Genomic DNA, 25,269 nt, shown 5'->3' with positions numbered 1-25,269 from the left:
AAATCCTTAACTTTAAGGTAGTCGACTTTGCAGATTTGACTCGTTTAATAAGAAATCCCTCTCTGTGATCTTTGTGTCTTCAATCCACTTGAACCTCATTTTTTTTTTTTTTAATTTTTTTTTTTCAACGTTTATTTATTTTTGGGACAGAGAGAGACAGAGCATGAACGGGGGAGGGGCAGAGAGAGAGGGAGACACAGAATTGGAAACAGGCTCCAGGCTCCGAGCCATCAGCCCAGAGCCTGACGCGGGGCTCGAACTCACGGACCGCGAGATCGTGACCTGGCCGAAGTCGGACGCTTAACCGACTGCGCCACCCAGGCGCCCCTTGAACCTCATTTTTGTTATCATATGAGGTAGAGATCCAATTCCAGTTTTTCCCCTTTTCCTCTTTGCATTTATATCTAATTACTTAAGTACCATTTATGGGAAAAAACTCCCATTGGTCTGTTCTCCTGCTTTGTCATAAGTGTCCATAGATTTTAATTTCTTGGCTCTTTATTCTGCTTCTTTTGCCTGTGTGGCTATTGTTGGTCAAAACCACACTATCTTAATTACTTCGGTCTTTAAAGTCTTTTTTTTTTTAATTTTTAACGTTTTATTTATTTGTGAGAGACAGAGAGAGACAGAATGAGTGTGGGGGAGGAGCAGAGAGAGAGGGAGACACAGAATCCGAAGCAGGCTCCAGGCTCTGAGCTGTCAGCACAGAGCCTGATGCGGGGCTCAAACCCACGAACCAAAAGATCATGACCTGAGCCGAAGTCGGATGCTCAACCGACTGAGCCACCCGGGTGCCCCTGTTCATGTCGTATTGTTATTATTGGTCTGTACAAGGCTCCATTCCTGTTTTATTCATCTATTTATTAATTCTCTTTTCTCTATTCTTCACTCCCGTTTCCTTCCCCATGGGCTACCTTCTCATCTTTGTCAGTGTGGATCTTTTTATTTATGTGAGTCCTTTGAAAATGTGTATTGGGGCACCTGGGTGGCTCAGTCGGTTAAGCGTCCAACTTCGGCTCAGGTCATGATCTCGCGGTTTGTGGGTTCGAGCCCCTCGTCGGGCTCTGTGCTGACCGCTTAGAGCCTGGAGGCTGCTTCTGATTCTGTGTCTCCTTTTCTCTCTGCCCCTTCCCCGCTCATGCTCTGTCTCTCTCTGTCTCTCAAAATGAATAAACATTAAAAAAAAAAAAGAAAATGTATATGGATATATTTTGTACACATGTTTATAATTTTCATCCATGGTTTCTTTGATCTACCTATCTATCTATCTATCTGTCATCCATGGTATTATTTTAAGCTTATCTTGGCTTTTCACTTTTGTACCCCATCCTATGTTTTGAAGATTTATCCATTACTGTCTAGTTAGTTATGTAGTACTCCAATATACATTTCACCTACTTGCTTCCCCAGTGATGGAAACTAGCTGGCCTCCAAATAAAGCTGCATGGAACATCTTTGTCCCCTCGTGGACATTGTGAGATTTCTTAGGTATATATATGCCCAGTAATGGACTTGCTGAGATATAGGGTAGGTGCTACCTAATTTGACCAAGTACTAGACTGAATTCAGAGTGACTTTATGGGTCTACATTCTCCCTAGGAGGGATCCTGTAACTGTATTTCCCTGCCAACCTTGGGCATCAGCCAGCTTTCAAATTTTTGCCAGATGGGTATGTGTAAAATCATTTCCATTTGCATGACTTTGGCTACTAATAAGTTTGCCTCTTCTTTTAGAAATTGCCTGATTATATCTTTTGTCCATTTTTCTATTGGGGCTCCTCTAATTTGCTTCTTGATTTGCAGTTCTATGTGTTTTCTTATAACTTTTAAAAAAATACGTATTTTTGAGAGAGAGATAGAGAGAGAGACAGAGCATGAGTGGGGGAGGGGCAGAGAGAGAGGGAGACACAGAATCGGAAGCAGGCTCCAGGCTCTGAGCTGTCAGCACAGAGCCCGATGCGGGGCTCGAACTCACAAACCGTGAGATCATGACCTGAGCCGAAGTCGGACACTCAACCGGCTGAGCCACCCAGGCGCCCCTGTGTTTTCTTCTATATATTAGTCCCTTGTCAGTTTAAAAATTGCAAATACCATCTTCCATTTCTTCATCAACCCATTAACTTTGCTTATAGTGTTCTTTGTTGAATAAAAATTCTAATATTGCTGTAATATGACGTATCAGTTTATCCATTGTTTTGACTTGTGTCGGTGAGTCTGTCTAGTCCTAGGTCACAAAGACGTTTTAAAATATTTTGTCCTATTAACTTTATTTTTTAAATTTATTTTCCAAAGTTGATTTATTTATTTTAAATAATCTCTACACTTAAGGTAGGGCTTGACCTCATGACCCTGAGATCAAGAGTTGTATGTTCTTCCGACTGAGCCAGCGAGGCGCCCCTTGTCCCATTAACTTTATAGTTTGACTTTTTGCATTCAGTTCTTTGAACTATTTGCAGCCCAACTTTGTATGTGATGTTGGGTAGAGTTTCCATTATATTTATCTATTTTGAAAGAAAGTGAGCAGTTTCCCCCACAGTGGTTATTTAGTCAGGAACCTGCCATTTTCTCCACTGACCTGTGGGGCCATCTTTATCATATGGTGATTTCCCCACATATAGATGAGAATGTCTCTGTGAGCTCTCTCTTGTAGACTCTTGGTTTGTTTTTCTGTTCTTGCATCAAAAACATCTTCTAAAAAAGACAATTCCTATAGAGTAGTTTTAGGTTCACAGCAAAGTTTGAGAGCAAAGTACTGAGATTTCCCATTACTTTGTGCTCCCCACATGCACAGCCTCCCTGGCCAGAGCGGGACATTTGTTACAACTGGCGAACCTCCATTGACACATCATAAGTCACCCCAAATCTGTAGTTTACTTTAAGGCTCACTCTTGATGGTGTACATTTTATGAATTTGGGCAAATGCATGAAGACATGTATCCATCATCATGGTATCATATAGAATTATTTCCATTGCCCTGAAAATTCTTGGTGCTCTGCCTAGTCATTCTTCTCCTTTCCCCCCATACCTGTGACAGATGGGTAAGGCCACAGGACCTTTGGGAGTATTATATATTTTGTTGTTGTTGTTGTTTTTATTTATTTTTGAGACAGGGAGAGACAGAGCATGAATAGGGGAGGGTCAGAGAGAGGGAGACACAGAATCTGAAACAGGCTCCAGGCTCTGAGCTGTCAGCACGGAGCCCGACGCGGGGCTCGAACTCACGGACCGCGAGATCATGACCTGAGCCGAAGTCGGCCGCGTAACCGACTGAGCCACCCAGGCACCCCCCTTTGGGAGTATTAGAAGAAAAAGCTTAGCACATTCGAAGGAAAACAAAAGAAACACTTATTAATCGTTTATTATGTGCCAAGTCTCATAAGAACTCTATGAGGCAACTACCATTATTAGCCTCAATTTGCAGATGAGGAAGCTGAGATACAGGGTGGTTATTAGCTCCTCTAAGATCATACCAGCTAGTAAGTAGGTGATGGACTGGATTGGACTTCAGGCAGCCTCACTCCAGAATCTACTACGTTAACATTACATTTTTGCCCTGTCATAAAAGCAATCTGGGTGAAATGTGAGTCTGTATCAGCGACAGTTGAGAGACCTCAGGCAAATTTGCTTATTAAAGAACAGTGTGACTCATACCTCTGTTCCCGTAGATCTCTAAGATATGCTTTAGAAGTACCCATAAGATGTTTTGGATCCAAATGGCTGAAGTAGATTGTTCTGTTGTTCCTGTTTGAAGACCACCTCTGCTGTTGAATGGGTGCCATGGGTTTTAAGCCTGGTTGGTGGTCATTCCAGAAACCTCTTCCAACGTAATACCAACCAACATTTATTACGCATTTCCTACACGTTGATCGCCGTTCCAATGTTACACGAATCAATGCAGGATTTCTCAACTTGCGGCTGGAAAGTACCTCCTGTGGAGGCTGTCCTGTGCACTGGAGGACATTTAGCCGTGCCCTTGGACCATAGCACCGGATACATTAGCAGCTCTCTCCCTACTTGTGACAGCCAAAAATGTCTCCAGACATTGTCAAATATCCTCTAGGGGTGGAAATCATGCCTGGGTGACCATCATCCAATTTGTATATTTAATTCTTTACCAAAAACCCTAAGAGGGAACTATCATTATTATCATTTCCATTTCACCAATGAGGAAATGACACTTACACGGAAATTAGGTAACTTTCCCAAAGTTACACCTAACGGGTGCCGCCGCTGGAAATCAAATCCAGGCCTCTGACTCCGAGCCTAACCCTGAAACTTTGCCGCCTTCCAGCAAACTGTCGAGCTAAGGGAACTTGTGTGCCATATGATCCCGTGGGCCCTGAGAAAAATATCAAAATCATTTCTTGTTTTTTGTTTTTGGCCTGATTCCTGCAGATATTGGGATCTGAAAAGTGGGGCTTGTATACGAATCTTCAGTGGCCACCAGGGGACAGTCACTTGCATGGATTTATATATGAACAAACTTGTATCTGGAGCAAGAGATTGCCAGGTGAAAGGTGAGACAGAAATGCCTTAAACTTTCTAAGAAGTTTCCCCAAATCCATGGGTTGTCAAAATACTTGTTTAGCTCATTTCTGTAGGAAGACATTCTTTTACTCATCCATCCATCCATCCATCCATCCATTTACTTCACAACTATTTGTGGAATACCTACAATATGCTAGATGCTGTGCTAAGTGCTAAAAAAAATGAATATGACCCTGTTCAATATGGCTTTTTATTTCCTCAAGAGGCTCATAATCTCATAATGGAGACAGATACATAAATATACAATGGAGGATATCATAAATATGTGAATAGTAATGCCACCATTTATTGAGTACCAAGTTCATGACTGACATCGGTGCTTTACATATATTATCGTATTCAACCCTCACAAGAAGCCTGTGGCATGGAGGCAGATGAGGAATCCAAAACTCGGAGAAAAAAACAGCTTGCCCCAGATCAGAGCCGCTGAGTGGTGGAGTGGGGATTTGAACCCAGGGCTGTCTGACTCCAGATCACGCGCTCCTAACCAACACGCGGAGTTCTAAGGGACCACAGAAATAAGAGTGAGGGACAGCACCACAGACAGGGTGCTGTTCGAGTGTGGTCTTGACGATGTGTCATTCTACAAGCAGTGGGAGAATGAATGCCATTCTAAGCAGAAGGGACAGCAGAGGCAAATTTGCAGAAGGTTGAAGAAAATGGTGTATTTGGGGAATTTCCCCTTGCTGGGTACGGCTGCAGTAGAGCGTGTGGTGTCGGACAGAAGGCTGGTTACTTTGTTTGGGGCCAGATTATCAAGGGCCTTCTGCATCCGGGTAGGAAGTTGACCTTCATCCTATAGAATGCGGGAGGCTATAAATGCACTCTGAGCTGTGGACTGACACGATCAGATGTGTTTCTGGGAAAGATGACTCTAGTCATAGTATGGAAGAAGGTTGGAGGAAGGGACTGGGTGGAGATGGGGACAAGTGAAGACAGTACCCAGTCTGGAGAACTGCGGTGGTATCTTCAGAATAGCGAAGAACAGGGGGCACCTGGGTGGCTCAGTTGGTTAAGCATCCGACTTCGGCTCAGGTCACGATCTCACCGTCCATGAGTTCGAGCCCCACGTCGGGCTCTGTGCTGACTGCTCAGAGCCCAGAGCCTGTTTCCGAGTCTGTGTCTCCCTCTCTCTCTGACCCTCCCCCGTTCATGCTCTGTCTCAAAAATAAACAAACGTTAAAAAAAAAATTTAAAAAAGAATAGCCAAGAACAGGCAAGTGTGAAGAAAGTCAGGTGGCTATGAGTTTACATGAGGTGACAGGAGGGCAGATAATGAGGCCGGACTTCTAAACTCAGGTCACTGGGTATTTGGAAATGCCATTAACGGCAATATGGACCACAGGGGAAGAGTAGGGTGGGGTGAGGAACGAAGGGGGAGATGCTGGCTTCAGTTTTGGACCTCTTGAGTCTGGTAGGCAGAATAATGGCCAACCGAACACGTTCACCTCCTAATCCCCGGAAACTGCGACCGTGTCACCTTGCACGGCAAAAGGGACTTTGCCGATGTGGTTAAGCTGAGGACCCGAAAAGGGAGAGACGGCCCTGGGTTATCAGACGGGTAATCACATGGGTCCTTAAAAACAGAAGCTGTCTTGTCCGTGATCAAAGGGAGATGTGACAATGAGGAGTGCTCAGAAACATGCGACGTTGCTGGCTCTGAAGATGGAGAAAGGGGGCCATGAGCCAAGGGATGTGGGTGGCCCGGGGAAGGTGGAACAGGAAAGGATATGGATCCCTCCAGCCCCAGAATCTCCATAAGGGAACACAGCTCTGCGGACACCTTGATTTTAGCCTTGTGAGGTCACATCAGGCTTCCGTCAGATAGTACGTTTGTGTTGCGTTCAGCCACTAACCTTGTGGGAATTTGTCACAGCGGCGATCGAAAGCTAAGACGCTGGGTACGGGAGTCCCAAGGACACCCAGGGGAGGACTGCAGGAGGCAGATGCGGGTGTGAGTTGCCACGTGAGTTGACTGCACCATAGGTCTGGGGCTCCAGCCGCATTGGTTTGGTGGTTATCAATTGGAATGAACGGTGGAGACGCCAGGCGTGGAGATTTCCCCTGCGAAGCACGAGGAAAGAACGAAAAGCGAAGGGAGGCGAGGGACCCAGGAAGCCACAGCCGTGTTAGGTGGGGGCAAAAGGGGCAGGAAAGCGAAAGCGGAGTGATGTGCCATATGCCGGCACTCAGACCTGCTTAAGAAACTTTACTCCCCACCTCTTTGCCCTCCTTGACCTGACCGGAAGTTCTCGTTGCCACGACTGCGTTGAGGAGTAGAGCAGACGGCATGAAAGGAGGAGAGTTTGGAGATGGAAGGGCAGACAAGGCCTCCAGATTTGAGGGAGTCTCGGGGGGCCCCCGGCAGGGCTACAACTAGGACAAGGGGAGCTAGGCTCTCACCTCGGGTGTAAAACTTAAGGGGGCACCCCAAACTCCTGGTAAGCAAAGATACCACATTTTCACACGATATCTAAAAGGCCAAAATTAATTCACAAAATACGTGATGGAAAAAAAATATCCCAAGATCTCTCTCTTCCCCCTAATCCTAGTCCCAGCCTCCTGGCCTACCTGTTCCCCCTGGGTTTCCCCCGATGAATCTTTTCCCAACGATTCCCAATGAATCTTTTAATTCATCCTTCAGCCTTCACCCCCCACCCCCTTTTTTTTTCAAGATTTTATTTTTAAGCAATCTCTACCCCCGACGTGGGGCTCGAACTCACAACCCCGCAGTCAAGAGTCACACCCTGTATTGACTGAGCCAGCCGGGAGCCCATCAACTTTGTGCTTTCTAATTGGATAAGAGGCCAACGTATATGGAAAAAACAAGTGAAGAAAAGCGTACTTACAGAAGTTAGGGTTGATCTAGCGTATGTGGTTACGAGCATGGGTTCTGGGGCCAGACTCTAAGGGTCCGAATCCCAGCTCTATCTGCTTGCCATCTGCGTGATCTTGAGCAGGTTACTGAACCCCTCTAGGCCTCAGTTTCCTCATCTGTGTAGTGGGGAATAAAGACAGTAGCTGTCTCGTGAAGACGAGTTAATATACACCAAGCACTTCCAATGGGGCCTGGCTCATCGTTAGTGCTCTACGGAGGTATCGGCTGCTGTCATTACTTGGTCTCAGGTTGTACACTCTGTTGCCTGAGAGGTACTTTGGGGCTGATGGGGCCAACTTTAACGGTCTCATTCCCGAATCTGTGGTGCCTGCTTCCAGTTTCTTCCTTTAAGGTCTATTCTCCCACCTGCTCATCTATTGTCACACCTTCCCAACACTCGCAGGATGGTGGGTGGTAGAAACGTGAAGCCTGCCCCCAGCTGTGGCCATCTCTCAAGTAGTAAAATCCAGAAGTCAGATTCAGAAATCGGTTTTTTTAAAAGGAATGAACAAACATTAAAATGGTTTCAATGTTGATTTATTTTTGAGGGGTGGGGGAGGGGCAGAGAGAGAGAGAGAGAGAGAGAAACAGAATCCGAAGCAGGCTCCAGGCTCTGAGATGTCAGCGCAGAGCCCGACGCGGGGCTCGAACTCACGAGCTGTGAGATCGTGACCTCAGCCGAAGTCAGGTGCCTAACCGACGGAGCCCCCCAGGCACCCCCAGAAATATGGTTAAGTGTAAATAAGGATAGACAACTTGCTTTTCCTTTGGACATAGAAGGGGTGAGTCAGGCGAATAGTATCTGGAAGGAATAATGCCATGAAACACGTGCCGTGATTTTCCTGAAATCCACTCAATAGCAAGTAGTTTTCAGGCTCAAGAAGGAGGCTTATTAGTGAAATAAGTCATACAGAGAAAGACAGATACCATATGTTTTCACGCTTATGTGGATCCTGAGAAACTTAACAGAAGAACATGGGGGAGGGGAAGGGGAACAAAAAGTTAACAGAGGGGGAAGGAGGCAAACCATGAGAGACTCTTAAAAACTGAGAATAAACAGGAGGGTTGATCGGGGGTGGGAGGAGGGGGGCGATGGGCACTGAGGAGGGCACCTGTCGGGATGGGCACGGGGCGTGGTATGGAAACGAACGTGACAATAAATTTCATATTAAAACCAACAAATAAATAAATAAAAAAAAGAAGGAGGCTTATTAGAGATGAGCTGTCTAGTGCTTGGACCCCAAGGCTGAGTTGTAGGGTTAGAGCCAAGGTCTCTGCGTTGCTGGCTCTCTCAGGGACCCACGGGCAGGGAGTTCTGTGCTGCAGGCTCCTGGAGCTGTTGGTGAGCCTGTAGGGGTGCTGGGCCAGGCGGAGACCTTCTAGGGTCTCCCTTGATGGGCGTGGCTTCTGTGCTGGGCTGTAGAACTCCACCATAACCTGCCTTCGTGCCCCTCCCCACCCCTTTCAGAGTGGGATGTCGAGACAGGGAAGTGCCTGAAGACGCTCAAACACAAAGACCCCATCTGGGCCGCCAGGATCAATGACAACTACATCGTGAGCAGCTGTGAGCGGGGGATAGTCAAAGTGTGGCACGCTGTCACGGCCCAGCTGGTAAAGGTGAGAGAGCAGTGGGCTGGCGGGGGCGGGGGCGGGGAGGGGGGGAGGGGGTACCGATGGTCATGGATGGGAGGAGACTCACGTCTCCCCCATAGAGCTCTTCAGACCATCTTAAAGCTATCATGTTAGAGTCACCCAAAGGGTGGTCCTGAAGAATTTTAGGGGAAACTCCCCTCCCACTGCCCCCCCCCACCCCAAAAGAGGGACATTCTGAGACTGTGGAGGGTCAGGGATCATGTGACTTACGTTGGCATGCAAGTGGTGGTAGCAGGCTACGTTTTGACTCAGTATGATATACGGGCTCAGGGTCTTTTGACAGTGGCTTTTCCTTTTCCAGAACATTCTACCCTGACTCTTGCATGGGGTAAGGACATGAACAAAGTCACAGTAGTTTTTCTCCTTACTCTCTGGTGAAAAGAGAACAGTGGCTGCTCTTGAAAGCGACTGAATGCTCACACGCACCCAAAGTGTTGCTAGAGTTGAAACCTCCTGGCTCTAGTGGGCGGTGGTGAGATACATTTGTGCCGGGAACACAGGAGCGCAGCGAGAAGCTGCTGGGCCGGCTGGTGCATTTTCTTCCCGTCAGTATTGTTGTCACCATGGTCTAACCGGCAGTAGCGGGCACGGGGAGGCCCCAAGTGTCCTGCGGTCCTGGCAGGGACCTGGGGTTGGAACACACCTGACCCTTCACCTTGTGGCAGAAGACGATGGTGAATTCTGGCCCTCTCTCGGACTCCAGGAAGAGGAGGGCTGCCCCAGCCACAGAGCCGTCAGGAGCAAGGCTCTCCTTAATCATTCCTTCACTGGGGAGAGAGCTCTGGAGAGAGGGAGGCATGGACACCACTGGCTTTTTCAGAACAAAAGCAAAGAATGGCGGAGCGTGTTAGGATTCATCCAAAGAAGCCTCCAGCTTTGGCCCTTGGAGGACTCAGTCTGAGGGGCAGGTGGGCTGAAAACAGAGGCATCTTCTCTTGCAGACTCTCATTGGCCACGAGGGAGCCGTGAAGTGTCTGTGCTTTGACGCGTGGCATCTCGTCTCAGGAGGCGCAGATGGCCTGGTCATGGCCTGGAGCATGGTGGGAAAGTACGAGCGATGCCTCATGGCCTTCAAGCATCCGAAGTAGGTGCCAGGAAAGCCCTGGTTGATGGATGTGGGACTCTCTCCTTTTCCCTCACAGCCTAGATTTTGTAATAACGGTACCAGGTGTGGGTTTCGAGAAGTTACTGAAATGTTAGGCTCATGACACGTGTGACACATTTATATCCGTTATCAGACGACATTAGGCGCGTTCAGGGTGGAATGGCCACACGCTTATATCTGTTTATGAATATTGGCAGAGCCATCCCAAATAATGCCAATGCCAGTAAACTGAAAATTCTTGGGGTTGGTCTTTACCCCAGGCCTCTACTTAAAATCATCCAAGTGCCAAAGATTTAAAAATAACCAAGGGGTTGAAGAAGGAGCTTTCTTACAAGTCTGCCGGCAACATTCTATTCCAGGACGGCAAACGTCTCAGTTTACGACTCCAATCCCAGTTTAGTGGTGGTGGCTGCTTGGAGTCAGTGGAGAAGTAGTCTGAGGTCACATTTGAGCTTGTTTGGAAAGGATCTTGTGGTCAGTTAACGGTTCTGCCACGGCCACGGGTTTTTATAGGCTGTGTGACGTCACTCTTGTACCGCGTGAACAATGCTTCTTCCCCTGCGTGCGTTATAAAAAACTCTAGGGAGGGGCGCCTGGGTGGCGCCGTCGGTCAAGCAGCCGACTTCAGCCAGGTCACGATCTCGCGGTCCGTGGGTTCGAGCCCCGCGTCGGGCTCTGGGCTGATGGCTCGGAGCCTGGAGCCTGTTTCCGATTCTGTGTCTCCCTCTCTCTCTGCCCCTCCCCCGTTCATGCTCTGTCTCTCTCTGTCCCAAAAATAAATAAACGTTGAAAAAAAAAATTAAAAAAAAAAAACAAAAAAACTCTAGGGAAACAAGATGCTACCCTAGTTGACTCAAAGAGTGAATGGATCTTCTAGGAGACCTATCACCGAGAGTCATTTGGTAAAATATGGCCCTAGATTTCCTCGTGTCTTCGCAGGAACCTCTTGAGCCAGCACGCTGGCCTTGTGGGAGGTGGAAGGGGATTTGAGTTACGTGTGTGTGTTTACTCTTTGTGGTGTGTGACCACATTATTGGTGAGTGGGTGCTGGGAAGGGCTTCTGTCCAGTGATTTATCTGGGGTTATCAGTAAGCCTCTTAGCATGTTGTCTGGATTATGAAAACTTACGAAAGGAAAGAGTCAAGCTTTAGGATGTCGCCTGAAAATTGTAATTATATGTTTTTATTTTATTTATTTCTTAAATGTTTATTTATTCATTTTGAGCGAGAGCGCACGAGCTTGAGCAGGGGAGGGGTAAAGGGAGGGGGAGAGAAATAATCCCAAGCAGGCTCCGAGTTGTTGGCACGGAGCCGGGTGTGGGGCTTGGACCCGCGAACCACGAGATCAGGACCTAAACCAAAGTCGGATGCTTAACTGATTGAGCCACCCCGGCGCTCCCGAAGTCAACTTTTTAGTATCGTTAACAGGAATGGGGTAATTACATTTTGTAGCTGAATACTCCACACGTCTGGAGGCCCGCTTGGCTGCAGCCGTTGTGGGAAGGTTTTGTGGAAAGCATCTACGTCACCTGGCCCTCTCTCTTCTGCTGGTCACCACCAAAGGGAGCTCACACATTTCGTCCCTGGGTAAAACTTTCCTTCGGGACGTTTCACTGGAAGAACGCAAGCCGCTCATTTAAGATCCCAAAGGAACTGCTTAAACACTGGGTTTTTGCCTCCTATAAAGATGATCATTTCCCCATGTGTGGATTTCTTTCTTCACTGATGCTAGGGACGCCTGGCTGGCTCCATTGGTGGAGCGTGACTCCTGATCTCGGGGTTGTCGGTTCGAGCCCCACGTTGGGTGTAGAGATCACTGAAAAACATCTAGTGATACTATCTGAAAAGGCATCAAAACAGTAAGTTCTCAGCATGACTTTTTCAGAAGTCATTAGCTAGGAACCAAATTGTAAGAGGAAAGCGTGATCACCTCTGGATCAGACCCCCCTCTTCCCCGCCCCGGCCAAAAAACCCCAAACAAATACAAAACAAAACAAAACAAAAATGCAAAAGCACAAAACCCGCGACAGAAGCCCCTGTGTTTCGCCACCTTGTGGCACTGGGACCGGACTGCAGGAAAAATAACCTCGGGATGGGAGGAGAGAGGACAGCCACGTCTGGAAGGTGAATGGCTGGCAAACCGGTACGGCAGTCGTGACCGCTGCCTCCCCACCAGACACAAAAGACCCCACGCTACCAACACACCCAAGCCTTCCAGCAACACACGGGTACAGCCTGCCGCTCTGTTCTCTTCCAGGGAGGTGCTTCATGTGGCTCTTCTCTTCCTCCGGGTCATCAGCGCCTGTGCCGACGGCAAGATCCGCATTTACAATTTCCTAAATGGGAACTGTCTGAAGGTGATGAAAGTCAATGGCAGAGGTGACCCCGTGCTGTCCTTCTTTATTGAGGGCAACAGGTGGGTGGTAGGTGTGGAGGTCAGAGCCGTGAGCAATTCTGTTTGGATGATTTTCTGCTCCTCTGGGACACGAGCCTTGGCTTTGCTGGCAGGAGGAGAGAGGGGGCAGTGCTCTCCTCCAATTTTGGCGGCAGAAGGGTAATATTTTGGCTTTACAGGGGTAATATTTTGGCGGTAGAAAGGTAATGGTCTTGCGGGGGACTAATCGGACTTTGCACAAAGCTTAGCAGTCGGGGTTCACATTGCTCTCAATTTGTTCTGGATGTCTGGGCAAGTCAGGCCGTGAGTACAGTAAGGCACTGCCGTGAATGTGTAGACCCTGCTTGGCTCCCTGGCCCTGCCTTCTCTGACCATCTGTCTCTGATGCCCACTTCTTTTTTTTTTTTTTTAATGTTTATTTATTTTTGAGAGAGAGAGAGAGACAGAGCGTAAGCAGGGAAGGCGCAGAGAGAGAGGGAGACACAGAATCCGAAGCAGGCGCCAGGCTCCGCGCTGTCAGCACAGAGCCCGACTCGGGGCTTGAACTCACGAGCCGTGAGATCACGACCCGAGCCGAAGTCTGGAGCCTAACCGGCTGAGCCACCTAGGTGCCCCTTCTGATGCCCACTTCTAACGCAAGGAGACTTATGGGAGGGTGGGGGATGGCTATAGCGACGGGTCCAGTGTCCATTGGGGAAGACTGAGCCGGTGGGTTTACAGAAACCAGAACAATGACTAATTATATATAGTATTACGCTTGCTATATGCTAGGTTCGGGGTGATATTATGTGAAAATACCCAAATAGAATTGTCTTTTACACAGATCACTTGAGACATCAGTTAATCTCCCTGAACCATATTGCCTTCCCTTTTTTTTTTTTTTTGGTAAAGAACAAAAACCTGATGTTTTATTAATTTATTATTATTTTTTTATTTTTTATTTTACATTTATTTATTTACTTGGAGAGCGAGAGAGTGGGGAAGGGGCAGAGACAGAATCCTGAGTAGGCTCCGTGCTGTCAGCCCGACACGGGGCTTGATCCCATGAACCACGGGATCGTGACCAGAGCTGAAGTCGGACGCTTAACCGACTGAGCTACCCGGGTACCCCACAGCTGTTCTGTTTAAATTTAGGGCATGTTCAGAGACTTGGGGGTGATGGAGGGACAGAGGGCGCAAAGTCCTCTGTTACAGTTTTCCTCATCCCCATCACAGCAATAGAAACATGGTATTTGGATACTGTGCTTGAGAAAAAGAGTGAACTTCAAGACGGTGGGGTGCAGAGTAGCTAAGTTTTCTGCGTTGGGCACCCTAGGAACTTGGTACTCCCTCCGTGAATGGAAATTCACTGAAAAATATTTTAACTTGAGGGGCGCCTGGGTGGTTCAGTCGGTTAAACGCCAGAATTCGTCTCAGGTCATGATCCAGCGATTTGTGAGTTCGAGCCCCACGCACAGAGCCTGCCTTGGGTCCTCTGTCCCTCCCTCCCTCTCTGCCCCTCTCCCACTGGTTCCCTCTCTCTCTCTCTCTCTCCCTCTTTCAAAATAAATAAACTTAAACAAATATTTTAATTTGGAAAGTGAAGTAATCAGAACATATGGCCGCGCTTACACTTAATTTTAAAGGAAATGACCCTCACCGCCCCGCCAGCTACCTTTCATCACTCCAGATCCTCCAGTAGCCGGCACCATCCTGCCTGTACAGTCTTTCCCCCCGGGCGCTGTTCCCTTGGCCTCGGCATTGGACACGACCGTGATTGAAATGCCTTATTTGGAGGCCCGGGCAGTGGTGGCCTTCACGGTCCTTTTGTGGGCGATCTTGTTGCTTTGGTTCCCAGGATGGTGATCAACACGGAGAGCAATATTCTCATGTTCCAGTTTGAGAATGTAAAGTGGCAGTACTCCCTGGACAAGGCCAAACAAAAGAAGAAGGAGAAAGAAGAGGACAGGGAAGAAAACAGCCTTGTGGAAGTTCTCTCCAGGTCTAGCACTCAGGTTTCCAGCCTGAAGGACTCGTTATCCAGTCAACAGACTGTGACCCAGGAGTCCCTGTTAAGTAAACCATGCAGGTCCCGAGTTTTCCGGAGGGCAACCAGGTTACCTACAGGTAAGAGAACTGAATCCCAGGCCACCTCGGTGTACCCGATGGAGTGGATGAGAGGGTGGCAGGATGAGTTTCTTTGTAGGGAAAGAACGAGCATACAAGCTGGGGAGGGGCCGAGAGGGAGGGAGACCCAGAATCCGAAGCGGGCTCCAGGCTCCGAGCGGTCAGCGCAGAGCCCGACGTGGGGCTCGAACCCACGACCCGCGAGATCACGACCTGAGCCCAAGTCGGATGCTTAACTGACTGAGCCACCCAGGTGCCGCAATGATTTATTTTATTTAAGTTCATTTATTTATTTTGAGAGAGAGAGAGAGAGAGAGAGAGAGCGAGAATGGAGGAGAAGCAGAGAGAGAGAGAGAGGGAAAGACAGGATCCCAAGCAGGCTCCACACTGTCAGCACAGAGCCCCATGCAGGGCCCAAACTAAGGAACCATGAGATCATGACCTGAGCTGAAATGAGGAGTCGGATGCTTAATCCACGGAGCCACCCAGGCGCCCACCAATGATTTCTTGGTAATGTAAATCTTCACCTTTAAGGAAGGTGGGAGCCCATTCTTTTTGATTCACCAACTGGTTAGCCAACTCAAGAGAATCTCCTGGTTTTCAAGGCTTAGGTTTACAAACGTATTAGAATCTTTGTACAGTAGATAACTAATATCTACTATATACTTGCCATGAATACAAAAAACAAGCAACATCTGCGCCCATCCAAACATACATTACATAATTATTTCCTTAAAACAGAGGCAAGATATTATTGTACCACAGAAAAATGAGCTCTGCAGAATGTATTATCTCGAGAGCCTGATTGATAACATGCGTACCCAGAAAATATTAGTTATAAAGCAGATACGTGTGTGTGTGTGTGTGTGTGTGTGTGTGCGTGCGTGAGTGCTGTTGGGAATGCTATTTATAAGACGCACAGAGAATAAATTAGGAGTGAGCTACAGCAGCCAGACTCCTTCCTTTTACCTGTCCCCGATTTTGGCATGGGTAACTGGACCCCCAGATCTAAAGAGAACATCAAGAGATCACATCCAGGCATACACTACAAATGATCAGCTCTCTCTTGAGGAGACCAAGAGGTTTAGGTGATGCTTAAAGCTTGGAAATCAGTAGGAAAAGTGGGTGAGAGGAAGGGCAGGAGGGGATGTAGATCTTAGGCTCCGGATGACTTACCTAGTGTGACACAACAACAAACAAGGTGATAGTCTGGGTGAAAATCATTCGATGACCAGCTATGCGCACCCCCCCCCCCTTATGTAGACCTAATCGAATTATATAATTACTATGACTTCCTCAATCTTCGGTAGGAGTGTTAACAGAGGCACCTCAAAGTCAAGGAAAGTCAAAATCACCCCGAAGATATGGCAAGAAGAGGGCGAGTCCTGTTTGTAAGGAAACAAGGGGCATAGATGGTGGGCAAGAGAGTTTGGAAGCAAAAATCCTTGCAGGGGATACGACAGACGGTGATACTTTATTCTGGATCAGGGGCAGGATCCCCTCTCTCTCTCTTGCTCGCTCACTTTTCCCCGTCTAGTTTTTCAGCAAGCCCATGACCTTGCTTATCTTTGAGAATTCAGAAGGGATAAAATGTCTGGCTTTTCTTAAGGGTGATTGGTTTTCCTTCATTGTTCCCTTACGCACAGCGTGAGAACTTCTGTAAGAGCTGCCTTTCCAGTTTTGGTCTCACAGCCTGCCTCCTCCCTGCCACTGAGACTTCTCACTTCTGGGACTGTTGTGTCATCAGGAATAGAATGTCCCTTTGTTGTTTTGGAGAGACTGTGGTAAAGGTTTAAAATGCCTTTCAAATATTTTTCGTTAATAGGATAGCACTTGAGTCGAACTCCCTGCAGAGACTAGCTTCAAGGTGAAGTTTCAGGAGGGCTCTACTAACAAGGGCTCTACTATATCCTTGAATATATGTATGTTTATGTACCTGTACAGGTATACCTGCAAGGGTAAAGTCTTAGCAGTGGCGTTGCCAAGACAAAGGATAACGGCCCTTAACAGTTAGAAAGGTATCGGGGCACCTGGGTGGCTCAGTAGGTTAAGCGCCGCACTTCGGCTCAGGTCATGATCTCACAGTTTGTGAGTTCAAGCCCCATATCGGGCTCTCTGCTGTCAGCACAGAGCCTGCTTCAGATCCTCTGTCTCCCTCTCTCTGCCCCTCCCCTGCTCTCACACACTCTCTCTCTCTCTTAAAAATAAATAAACATATGGGGCGCCTGGGTGGCTCGGTCGGTTGGGCAGCCGACTTCGGCTCAGGTCACGATCTCGCGGTCCGTGGTTCGAGCCCCGCGTCGGGCTCTGTGCTGACAGCTCAGAGCCTGGAGCCTGTTTCGGATTCTGTGTCTCCCTCTCTCTGACCCTCCCCTGTTCATGCTCTGTCTCTCTCTGTCTCAAAAATAAATAAAATGTTAAAAAAAAAAATTAAAAAAATAAATAAACATAAAAAAATTGGAAAGATATTGATATCGCACCCCAATGTTTATTGCAGCATTAGTTATGATAGCCAAATTATGGAAGCAACCCAAGTGTCCATCAGTAGAGGAATGGATAAAGAAGATGTGGGTTGTGTGTGTGTGTGTATATATTTACTTGCATATATACATACACTATATACAAATATATACATATATATACCCCACATATGTACATTATATATATTTGTGCATACACACACACATACACACATACACACACACACACACACACACACACACTGAAATATTACTCAGCCATAAAAAGAATGAAATCTTGCCATTTGCAACAACACGGATAGATCTAGAGGGTATAATGGTAAGCGAAATAAGTTAGTCAGAGAAAGACAAATACTGTATGATTTCACTCATATGTGGAATATAAGAAATCAAAGGAACAAAGGAAAAAAGATACCAAACAACAGACCCTTAACTATGGAGAACAAACAGATGGTTGCCAGAGGGGAGGTGAGTGGGGGGATGGGTGAAATAGGTAAAGGGAATTAAGAGTACGCTTATCTTGATGAGCACTGAGTAATGTACAGAATGGTCAAATCACTACATTGTACACCCGAGGCTAATATAATGCTGCATGTTGACTATACTGGAATTAAAATTAAAAAAAAAATAATACAAAAAGAGGGGAACACTAACATAGCTGATTGGATTTGGAAAAAAATTAGAAAGATATTGCCATAGTTATCCTTAAAAATGATATACCAATTTACAGTCCCACCAACAATGCATGAGAGCTCCCACCACACCCAGGCATGTCCAAACTGGGTGTTAGCCATCATTTGGTACTTGATTATATGGTAAGTAAAAATAGTTTCTGCATTTCTTTGAGGTGGATCACTAACAAGCTAAATGTCCACCAGCGGGCAGTGATGAAGTAGATACGGAAAAATTCACACTATGGAATACTCACTAACAGCTAAAAATTGTATCATGAGGACCTACATGTATTGACTTGGAAAGAGATCCATGATATATTATTATATGAAAAAAGACACCCTAGTGAACAATGAGTTATCACAATTCCTTTTTTAAAAAATTTGGGGGGTGCCTGGGTGGCTCAGTTGGTTGAGCGTCCGACTTTGGCTCAGGTCATGATCTCACGGTCTGTGGGTTCAAGCCCCACATTGGGCTCTGTGCTGACGGCTTGGAGCCTGGAGCCCGCTTTGGATTCTGTGTTCCTCCCCCCTCCACCCCGTTCCTCCCCTGCTCGCACTCTGTCTCTCTCTCAAAAATAAAGATTAAAAAAAAATGTGAGTTTGTTGACACACAATGTTACATTAGTTTCAGGTAAATGACATACTGATTTGACAAGTTAACACATTATGCTATGTCCCCATTACATTGCTATTACAGTATCATTGACTGTATTCCTTATGCTGTGCCTTTTATTCCCATGACTTAACTCATTTAGTAACTGGAAGCCTGTATCTCCCACTCCCCTTCACCCATTTTGCTCATTCTTCCCCCACCCCCTTCCCTCTGGCAACCATCTCTGTATTTATAGGTCTGATTCTACTTTTATTCGTTTATTGTTGTTGTTGTTGTTGTTGTTGTTTTTTAAGATTCCACTTTTGAGTGAAATCTGGTGGTATTCGTCTTTCTTGGTTTGACTTGTTGCACTTAGCATCATACCCTCCAGGTACTCTCTGTGTTGTCTCAAATGGCATGGTCTCATTCTTTTTATGGCTGCTTAAACATCTTCATAATCCATTCATCTATTGTTGGACATCTACATTGCTTCCAGATCTTGGCTATTGTAAATAATACTGTAATAAACATAAGGATGCATATATTGAATTAGTGTTTTTGTTTTCTTTGGGTAAATATCCGATAGTGGAAATACTCCATACTGTTTTCCACCATGGCTCCACTGATTTGCATTCCTACGAACAGTGCACGAGAGTTCCTTTCTCTCCACATTCTTGCCAATGCTTATATCTTGTATTTTTTATTTTAGTCATTCTGACAGGTGCAAAATGGTATCTCATTGTGGTTTTGATTTGCATTTCTCTGCAAATTATTAGAGGTGTTGAGCATCTTTTCATGCATCTGTTGACCATCCGTGTGTCTTCTTTGGCAAAATGTCTATTCAGGTCCTCTGCCCATTTTTTAAATTGGGTTGTTTTTTTGGTGATGAGTTGTGTAAGTTCTTTACATATTTTGGATATTAACCCCTGGTCGGATAGATCATTTGCAAATATCTTCCACCCTTCAGTAGGTTACCTTTTTGTTTTCTTGGTGGTTTCCTTTGCTGTGTGCAAAAGCCTTTTATTTTGATGTAGTCCTGATGTTCTCCCCCCCGCTTTTTTTTTTTTTTTTTTTTTTGCTTCTGTTCCCCTTGCCTTAGGAGACCTAGGAGACGTACCTAGAAAAATCTTGCTACGACTGATGTCAGACAGATTACTGCCTGTGTTCTAGGATTTTTATGGCTTCGGGTCTCACATTTAGGTCTTTAATCCATTTTGAGTTTATTTTTGTGTGTAGTGTTAAAGGGTGGTCCAGTTTCATTCTTTTGGTTGCAGCTGTCAAGTTTTGCCAGCACCATTCATTGAAGAGACTATTTTTCCCCATTGTATATTCTTGCTTTCTGTGTCATAGATTGACCATATAATTACGGGTTTATTTCTGGGCTCTGTGTTCTGTTCCATTGGTCTATGTCTCTCTCTTTTTTTTTGAATGCCAGTACCATACTATTTTGATTACTACAGCCTTCTAATGTATATTAAAATCTGAATTCTGATACCTCCAGCTTTGTTTTTCTTTCTTAAGATGGCTTTGGCTATTTGAGGTCTTTTGTGGCTTCATACGTATTTCGGTGTTTTTTCTTCTAGTTTTGTGAAAAATGCTGTTGGTATATTGTTCAGGGATTACACTGAATCTGTAGATGTCTTTGGGAAATATGGATATTTTAACAATATTAATTTTTCCAGTCCATAAGCATGGAATACCTGTTTTCTGTCATCAATGTCTTATAGTCAATCCAATGTCAATTGAATGTCAATTGAATGTCAATGTCAATTTCTTTCATCAATGTCTTATAGTTCAGAGTATAAGTCTCACCTCTTTGATTAAGTTTATTTCTAGGTATTTCATTATTCTTGGTGCAATTGAAAATGGGAGTGTTTTTAAAATTTTTCTTTCTGCTGCTTCATTATTAGTGTATATAAATGCTACGAATTTCTGCTACTAATTTTGCATCCTGCAACTTTCTGGAATGCACTCACTACTTCCAGTAGTGTTTTGGTAGTCTTAAGGATTTGCTATGTATAGTATCATGTCATCCGGAAATAGTGACAGTTTAACTTCTTTACCAACGTGGACACTTCTTATTTCTTTTTCTTATCTGATTGCTATGGCTAGGACTTCCAGTACTACGTTGAATAAACGTGGTGAGAGTGGACATCCTTGTCTTATTCCTGATCTTAGGGTAAAAGCTTTCAGTTTTCACCATGGAGTATAATGTTGGTTGTGGATTTCATGTCTGGCCTTTATTATGTTGAGGTATGTTCTCTCTACCCCCACTTTCTTGACAAAATTCCTTTTTTTAATGTTTTTATTTTTTATTTTTGAGAGAGAGAGAGCAAGAGACAGAGCATGAGTGGGGGAGGGACAGAAAGAGTGAGACACAGAATCTGAAGCAGGCTCCAGGCTCTGAGCTGTCAACGCAGAGCCCGACGTGGGGCTCAAACCCACAAATTGTGGGATCGTGACCTGAGACGAAGTCAGATGCTTAACTAACTAAGCCACCCATGTGCCCCCAAACAATTCCTTTTTCTAAAGGAGAAAAACTGTGTGTTTTCATGTACACACATACACACACACACAGAGTGGTTGATTCTGGGATTAAAAAGGACAGTGGGGAAGATTTTAACATCTTTCTTTTATTTAGTTTTGTATGCTTTAGTAAAAATATTTAATATTTTACTATTTACTATTTTAACATCAATTTAACAATATTTAATCATCAATTCAAGAGCCCGACATGGGGCTCGAACCCGTGAACCGCGAGATCATGACCTGAGCCAAAGTTGGACGCTTAACTGACTGAGCCACCCAGGCGCCCCACGTACAGACTTTTAATTGTCAGGTCAGACTAGACAATGCCTTTCATGACTCAGTTATTCCTTTTGTAAAACGGGGATAATGCTTTCAGTGTATCTGTGAGGTACTGGAGGGAGTGAAAAGCCCAAGTGAAAGAGAGATAATAGAGTTGCTCACATGCGAAGACATCCTTGTTACTTCTAGGTATTAGGCACCTTGGAAGTCTTGACCATCATGCAACATGGCCGAATGAATCTCTTATCCCTGTCAAGTGACTTTTAGAACTGCCGCTATCGTTAAAAAACATTTTAGGAACTCTTGTTCAGGAAACGCCTTTTTTGGTCACATTGTGATATATTTAGGCTGTATATTTTGATGCAGTTTTGAGTTTGGAAAATGTCCAAAGATCATTTGGAATCAAATCTGATAAATAATTAATAAGCTAGAGGTCAAACTTTGTGACGCAGTTTTTGTTTAAAAATAGAGATCGGGGGGCGCCTGGGTGGCTTGGTCGGTGAAGCGTCCGACTTCGGCTCAGGTGATGATCTCGCGGTCCGTGAGTTCGAGCCTGCGTCGGGCTCTGTGCTGACAGCTCAGGGCCTGGAGCCTGTTTCAGATTCTGTGTCTCCCTCTCTCTCTGCCCCTCCCCTGTTCATGCTCTGTCTCTCTCTGTCTCAAAAATAAATAAACGTTAAAAAAAAAATTAAAAAAATAAATAAATAAAAATAGAGATCGGTGGGGCACCTGGTGGCTCAGTTGGTTAAGCGTCCAACTCTTGGTTTCAGCTCAGGTCATGATCTCACGGTTCATGGGACTGAACCCCATGTCTGGCTCTGTGCTGACAGTGCTGAGCCTGCTTGGGATTCTCTCTCTACCTCTCTCTTTGCCCCTCCCTCGCTTGTGCTCTCTCTCAAGATAAATAAACATTTAAAAAAATAGAGATTTGATACTATAAATTTATAAGGCCTATTTTGTGTGGATCATAAGTGAGGTAGAAAGCACCTTCCCACAGGGAAGTCACAAAATGTGTGGAACATTGGGATCACATATGTTCCCTCCAAAATATGCATATCTAGAGCTTAATACACACTTGTACACAAATACCAGTATATTTCGTAAAAACTTGCCGTGTCGAATATGTCATAATTTCTAGTGTTATAGAGGATTTTTGCCCACATGACGGCATACCCATTGGACAGCAAAGACCTCAGATGGGTTTAACTTTCATGCATAACGAATTACTATTTTTCATGGAACACTCTGACTTGCTTTTGTTTTCTTTTTTTGAAAAACCAGATGATGAGAAAATTCAAAAAGAAAGACGCCCCGTAGACAGGATCAAGCGCTCGAAGAAAAAGTCCTGGCAAATCCCTATGTCACCTGACCAGTTCCTACTGACCGTTAATGCCCTGCAGCAGGCCCATAATTCGGGGGCATTTGCCTATCCCCGTAGGCCGCAAACCCAAGTCATCGATGCCCAGGGACCTTCAATTCCACACCCAAGGAAGGTCTTGAGTTTCAAAGGAAAATCAATCCAACACGCAGTTGATAGGTTGAGGCGCAGCGAGCCTCCCGTAGATGTGAAACAAACCAACATTCCCCTGCAGATCCAGAAACTGCAGCCCAACCTGAAGAACTCTTTGCACAGTCCCCGAGTCCAGTCCACCCTACCCCAGCCCGTGATAATCCACCCCCGACTCACCGGCAGCTGCAAGGGTGAAGACCAAGTGACCAGCTCCGTCGATGGGACCGTGCGCGCCTTCAGCCCATTAACCAGCACGCAGGTCATCAAACCGAACCGCATGCTGGCTCCACCAGCGGGCGTGACAACCAAATCTGTCAAGAGAGAACGACCTCACTTCTGTACGACCCTTGATCCCTTTAGAGCGAACACTCAGTTCATGTTGTTGACTGTAAGGGAGGAGAAAGAGTACAGGGAGGCCAAGAGGGAGGAATATCAGGCCAGGAAGCCCAGTAAAGTGCTCGATCCAGAAAAAGCCAGCAAATCTGCATGGATCAGGAAGATCCAAGGCCTGCCTATAGATAATTTCCTGAAGCAAGGGAAAATAGCTGCTCCTGAACTTGGACAAAACATGTTTATCTGAACCAGCCTTGGGGCATGAACATCTTACAATAAACTGAAAACCAAGTGGATGTTGGGGTTTGGCTACTTGTTTTCTTTGTTTGTTTGTTTGTTTTGGACTGGCCCTTGGCAATGTGGGGAGTCCGAATTATCTTCCTAGAAGCCAAAGAATTGATATAATCAAAGTAGGAAAAGAGGGGGAGCTGGGAGCTGGGAGCGATTGGCATCTGTGTTCCCACTGAAAACCACCGAAACTTATGAAAGCCCAACTTCACTGGTGGGAGATGGGAAAGTGATCATTGGGAATTGAATACCACTCATCATTACCAGTTTAGGGCTACCATTCTGATCGCACATGAACGATGGGATTGTGTTAGAATAATGCATGGGAATTCTCGGGTATTTTTGCACGGGAGCCTGATGAAGGTCAATGAGCTCAGTTAAGCATCTAAAAGGAGATACCCTCAATGGGGTTGACCTATTGCATTGGAGAACGTTATGCGTTCTTTTCCTTCTCAGGGCTCTTATGGAAGAGAATTAGGCATAGACATCTTTTCTTCGAAGAGGGACACTAATATCAAGTGTGTGGATGTTTCTACTTAGACCTTCCAAGATGGTGTCGGGGACCAGGCAGGTAAAAGAGGGCGGCACACTACTGGAGCGATTGGAGAGCTCAAGCCTCCTACTCCGTGGCTCAGCATGACCATAGGATGGTGTGAGATAGTAGAAAATATATATTGGTCTCTGCCCCCAGTTCCTGGCACAGAGCTCCTGAGACCCTTATAAATTCCTAAGTGATACGAACACCAGGAACATCTCTTCTTTTTAATGAGGCGACTCAGAGTGGGCTCCTGGATGGGTGTCTCGATGGGGGCTGGTCGGTCACCAGAAAGCTTGGGAATTTTAGCCCCATCCCACATCTCTCCAGAGAGGAGAGAGGGGCTGGAAGTGGAGTTAATGATCCATCATGCCTACGGTGATGAAACCTCCGTAAAAATCTCAACAGTATGGGGTTCAGAGTGCTTCCAGATTGGTGCACACATCCATGCACTGGGAGGGTGATGCACCCCAACTCCATGGACCCTCCCAGGCCTTGCCTATATGTGTCCCTTTGTCCGGTTGTTCATCTGTATCTTTTAATAAGCGGGCACATGTAAGTGTTTCCTCGAGTTCTGTGAACTCCTCTAGCAAATTACTTGAACTCAAGAGGGAGGGTCATCGGAACCTCAAATCTATAGCCAGTTGGTCAGGAGCGCAGTGATAAACTGGGTTTCCAACTGGCGTGTGAAGAATGAGTGTATGTGAGAGACAGAAAGAGGGAGGGAGAGCTGGCACGCACGAGAGTCTTCTGGGACTGAGCCCATAACCTGTGGGATCTGGCTCTATCTCTTTAAAATGTCAGAATTGAATTGTAGGACACCCAGCTGCTGTCACTGAGAACTGCTTGGTGTGGGGCAGGGACTCCCACACATCTGGTGACCAGAAGTGAAGTGTTTTATGTGAGGAGTAAAAGAGACAGCAGAGAAGTACAGTAGGGAAGAAGTGGGCTTTTCCCTGCACAGCAGAGAGACTGAGCTGAGACTTTCCTCTACAGGTGGTAATGAATTCAAGTAGAATGCAAACCAAAAACAACACAAAACTCCACAACCCACACACTGGATGGGGCGCCAAACACATGGCATGGGCAGGCTAGAGGTACGGGCCACCTCTTCAGGGCCTTGGCTTTTCACCTCCAAGTGCGGGACCGTCATTCTTTACCAAGGTTTCTCTCCTTTAAGAATTTATTTTTTTCATTATTAGGATATTAAGTTTATTTATTTATTAAAAAAGTTTTTGGGGGGGGCCTGGGTGGCTCAGTCCATTAAGCATCTGACTTCGGCTAGGGTCATGATCTTGTGGCTGGTGAGTTCTAGTCCCCCGTGGGGATCTGAGCTGACAGCGTGCAGCCTGGAGCCTGCTTCGG

At 46.0% G+C, this 25,269-nt stretch overlaps 1 protein-coding gene and 1 long non-coding RNA gene across 4 annotated transcripts in view; one reads left to right on the top strand and one right to left on the bottom strand.

Annotated features, from left to right (window-relative positions):
- CDRT1 (CMT1A duplicated region transcript 1) overlaps window positions 1-23,377 on the top strand; it is a 33,206-nt gene extending 9,829 nt beyond the window's left edge. For 2 of the 3 annotated variants that reach the window (XM_043583178.1, XM_043583180.1), the window contains 6 exons: window positions 4,396-4,517; window positions 8,895-9,043; window positions 10,021-10,163; window positions 12,441-12,599; window positions 14,416-14,684; window positions 22,520-23,377. In XM_043583178.1, coding sequence (XP_043439113.1) covers window positions 4,396-4,517; window positions 8,895-9,043; window positions 10,021-10,163; window positions 12,441-12,599; window positions 14,416-14,684; window positions 22,520-23,328 — 1,651 coding nt within the window. In that variant the 3' untranslated portion in view covers window positions 23,329-23,377. The remainder of the gene's footprint in view (window positions 1-4,395; window positions 4,518-8,894; window positions 9,044-10,020; window positions 10,164-12,440; window positions 12,600-14,415; window positions 14,685-22,519) is intronic. The other variant, XM_043583181.1, reaches the window with a different exon arrangement.
- On the bottom strand, window positions 284-14,406 carry LOC122484989. The gene is made up of 3 exons (XR_006297760.1): window positions 14,133-14,406; window positions 9,885-9,886; window positions 284-327 (listed from the first exon to the last, which is right to left on the bottom strand). It is a non-coding gene; the product is annotated as an uncharacterized LOC122484989 (long non-coding RNA).
- Window positions 23,378-25,269: the final 1,892 nt, after the last annotated feature.

The sequence above is a fragment of the Prionailurus bengalensis genome, chromosome E1, assembly GCF_016509475.1.
Source record: "Prionailurus bengalensis isolate Pbe53 chromosome E1, Fcat_Pben_1.1_paternal_pri, whole genome shotgun sequence".
NCBI lineage: Eukaryota > Metazoa > Chordata > Mammalia > Carnivora > Felidae > Prionailurus > Prionailurus bengalensis.
Note: the sequence above shows the minus strand (reverse complement) of the source record. Positions and strands in the feature narration are given on the sequence as shown.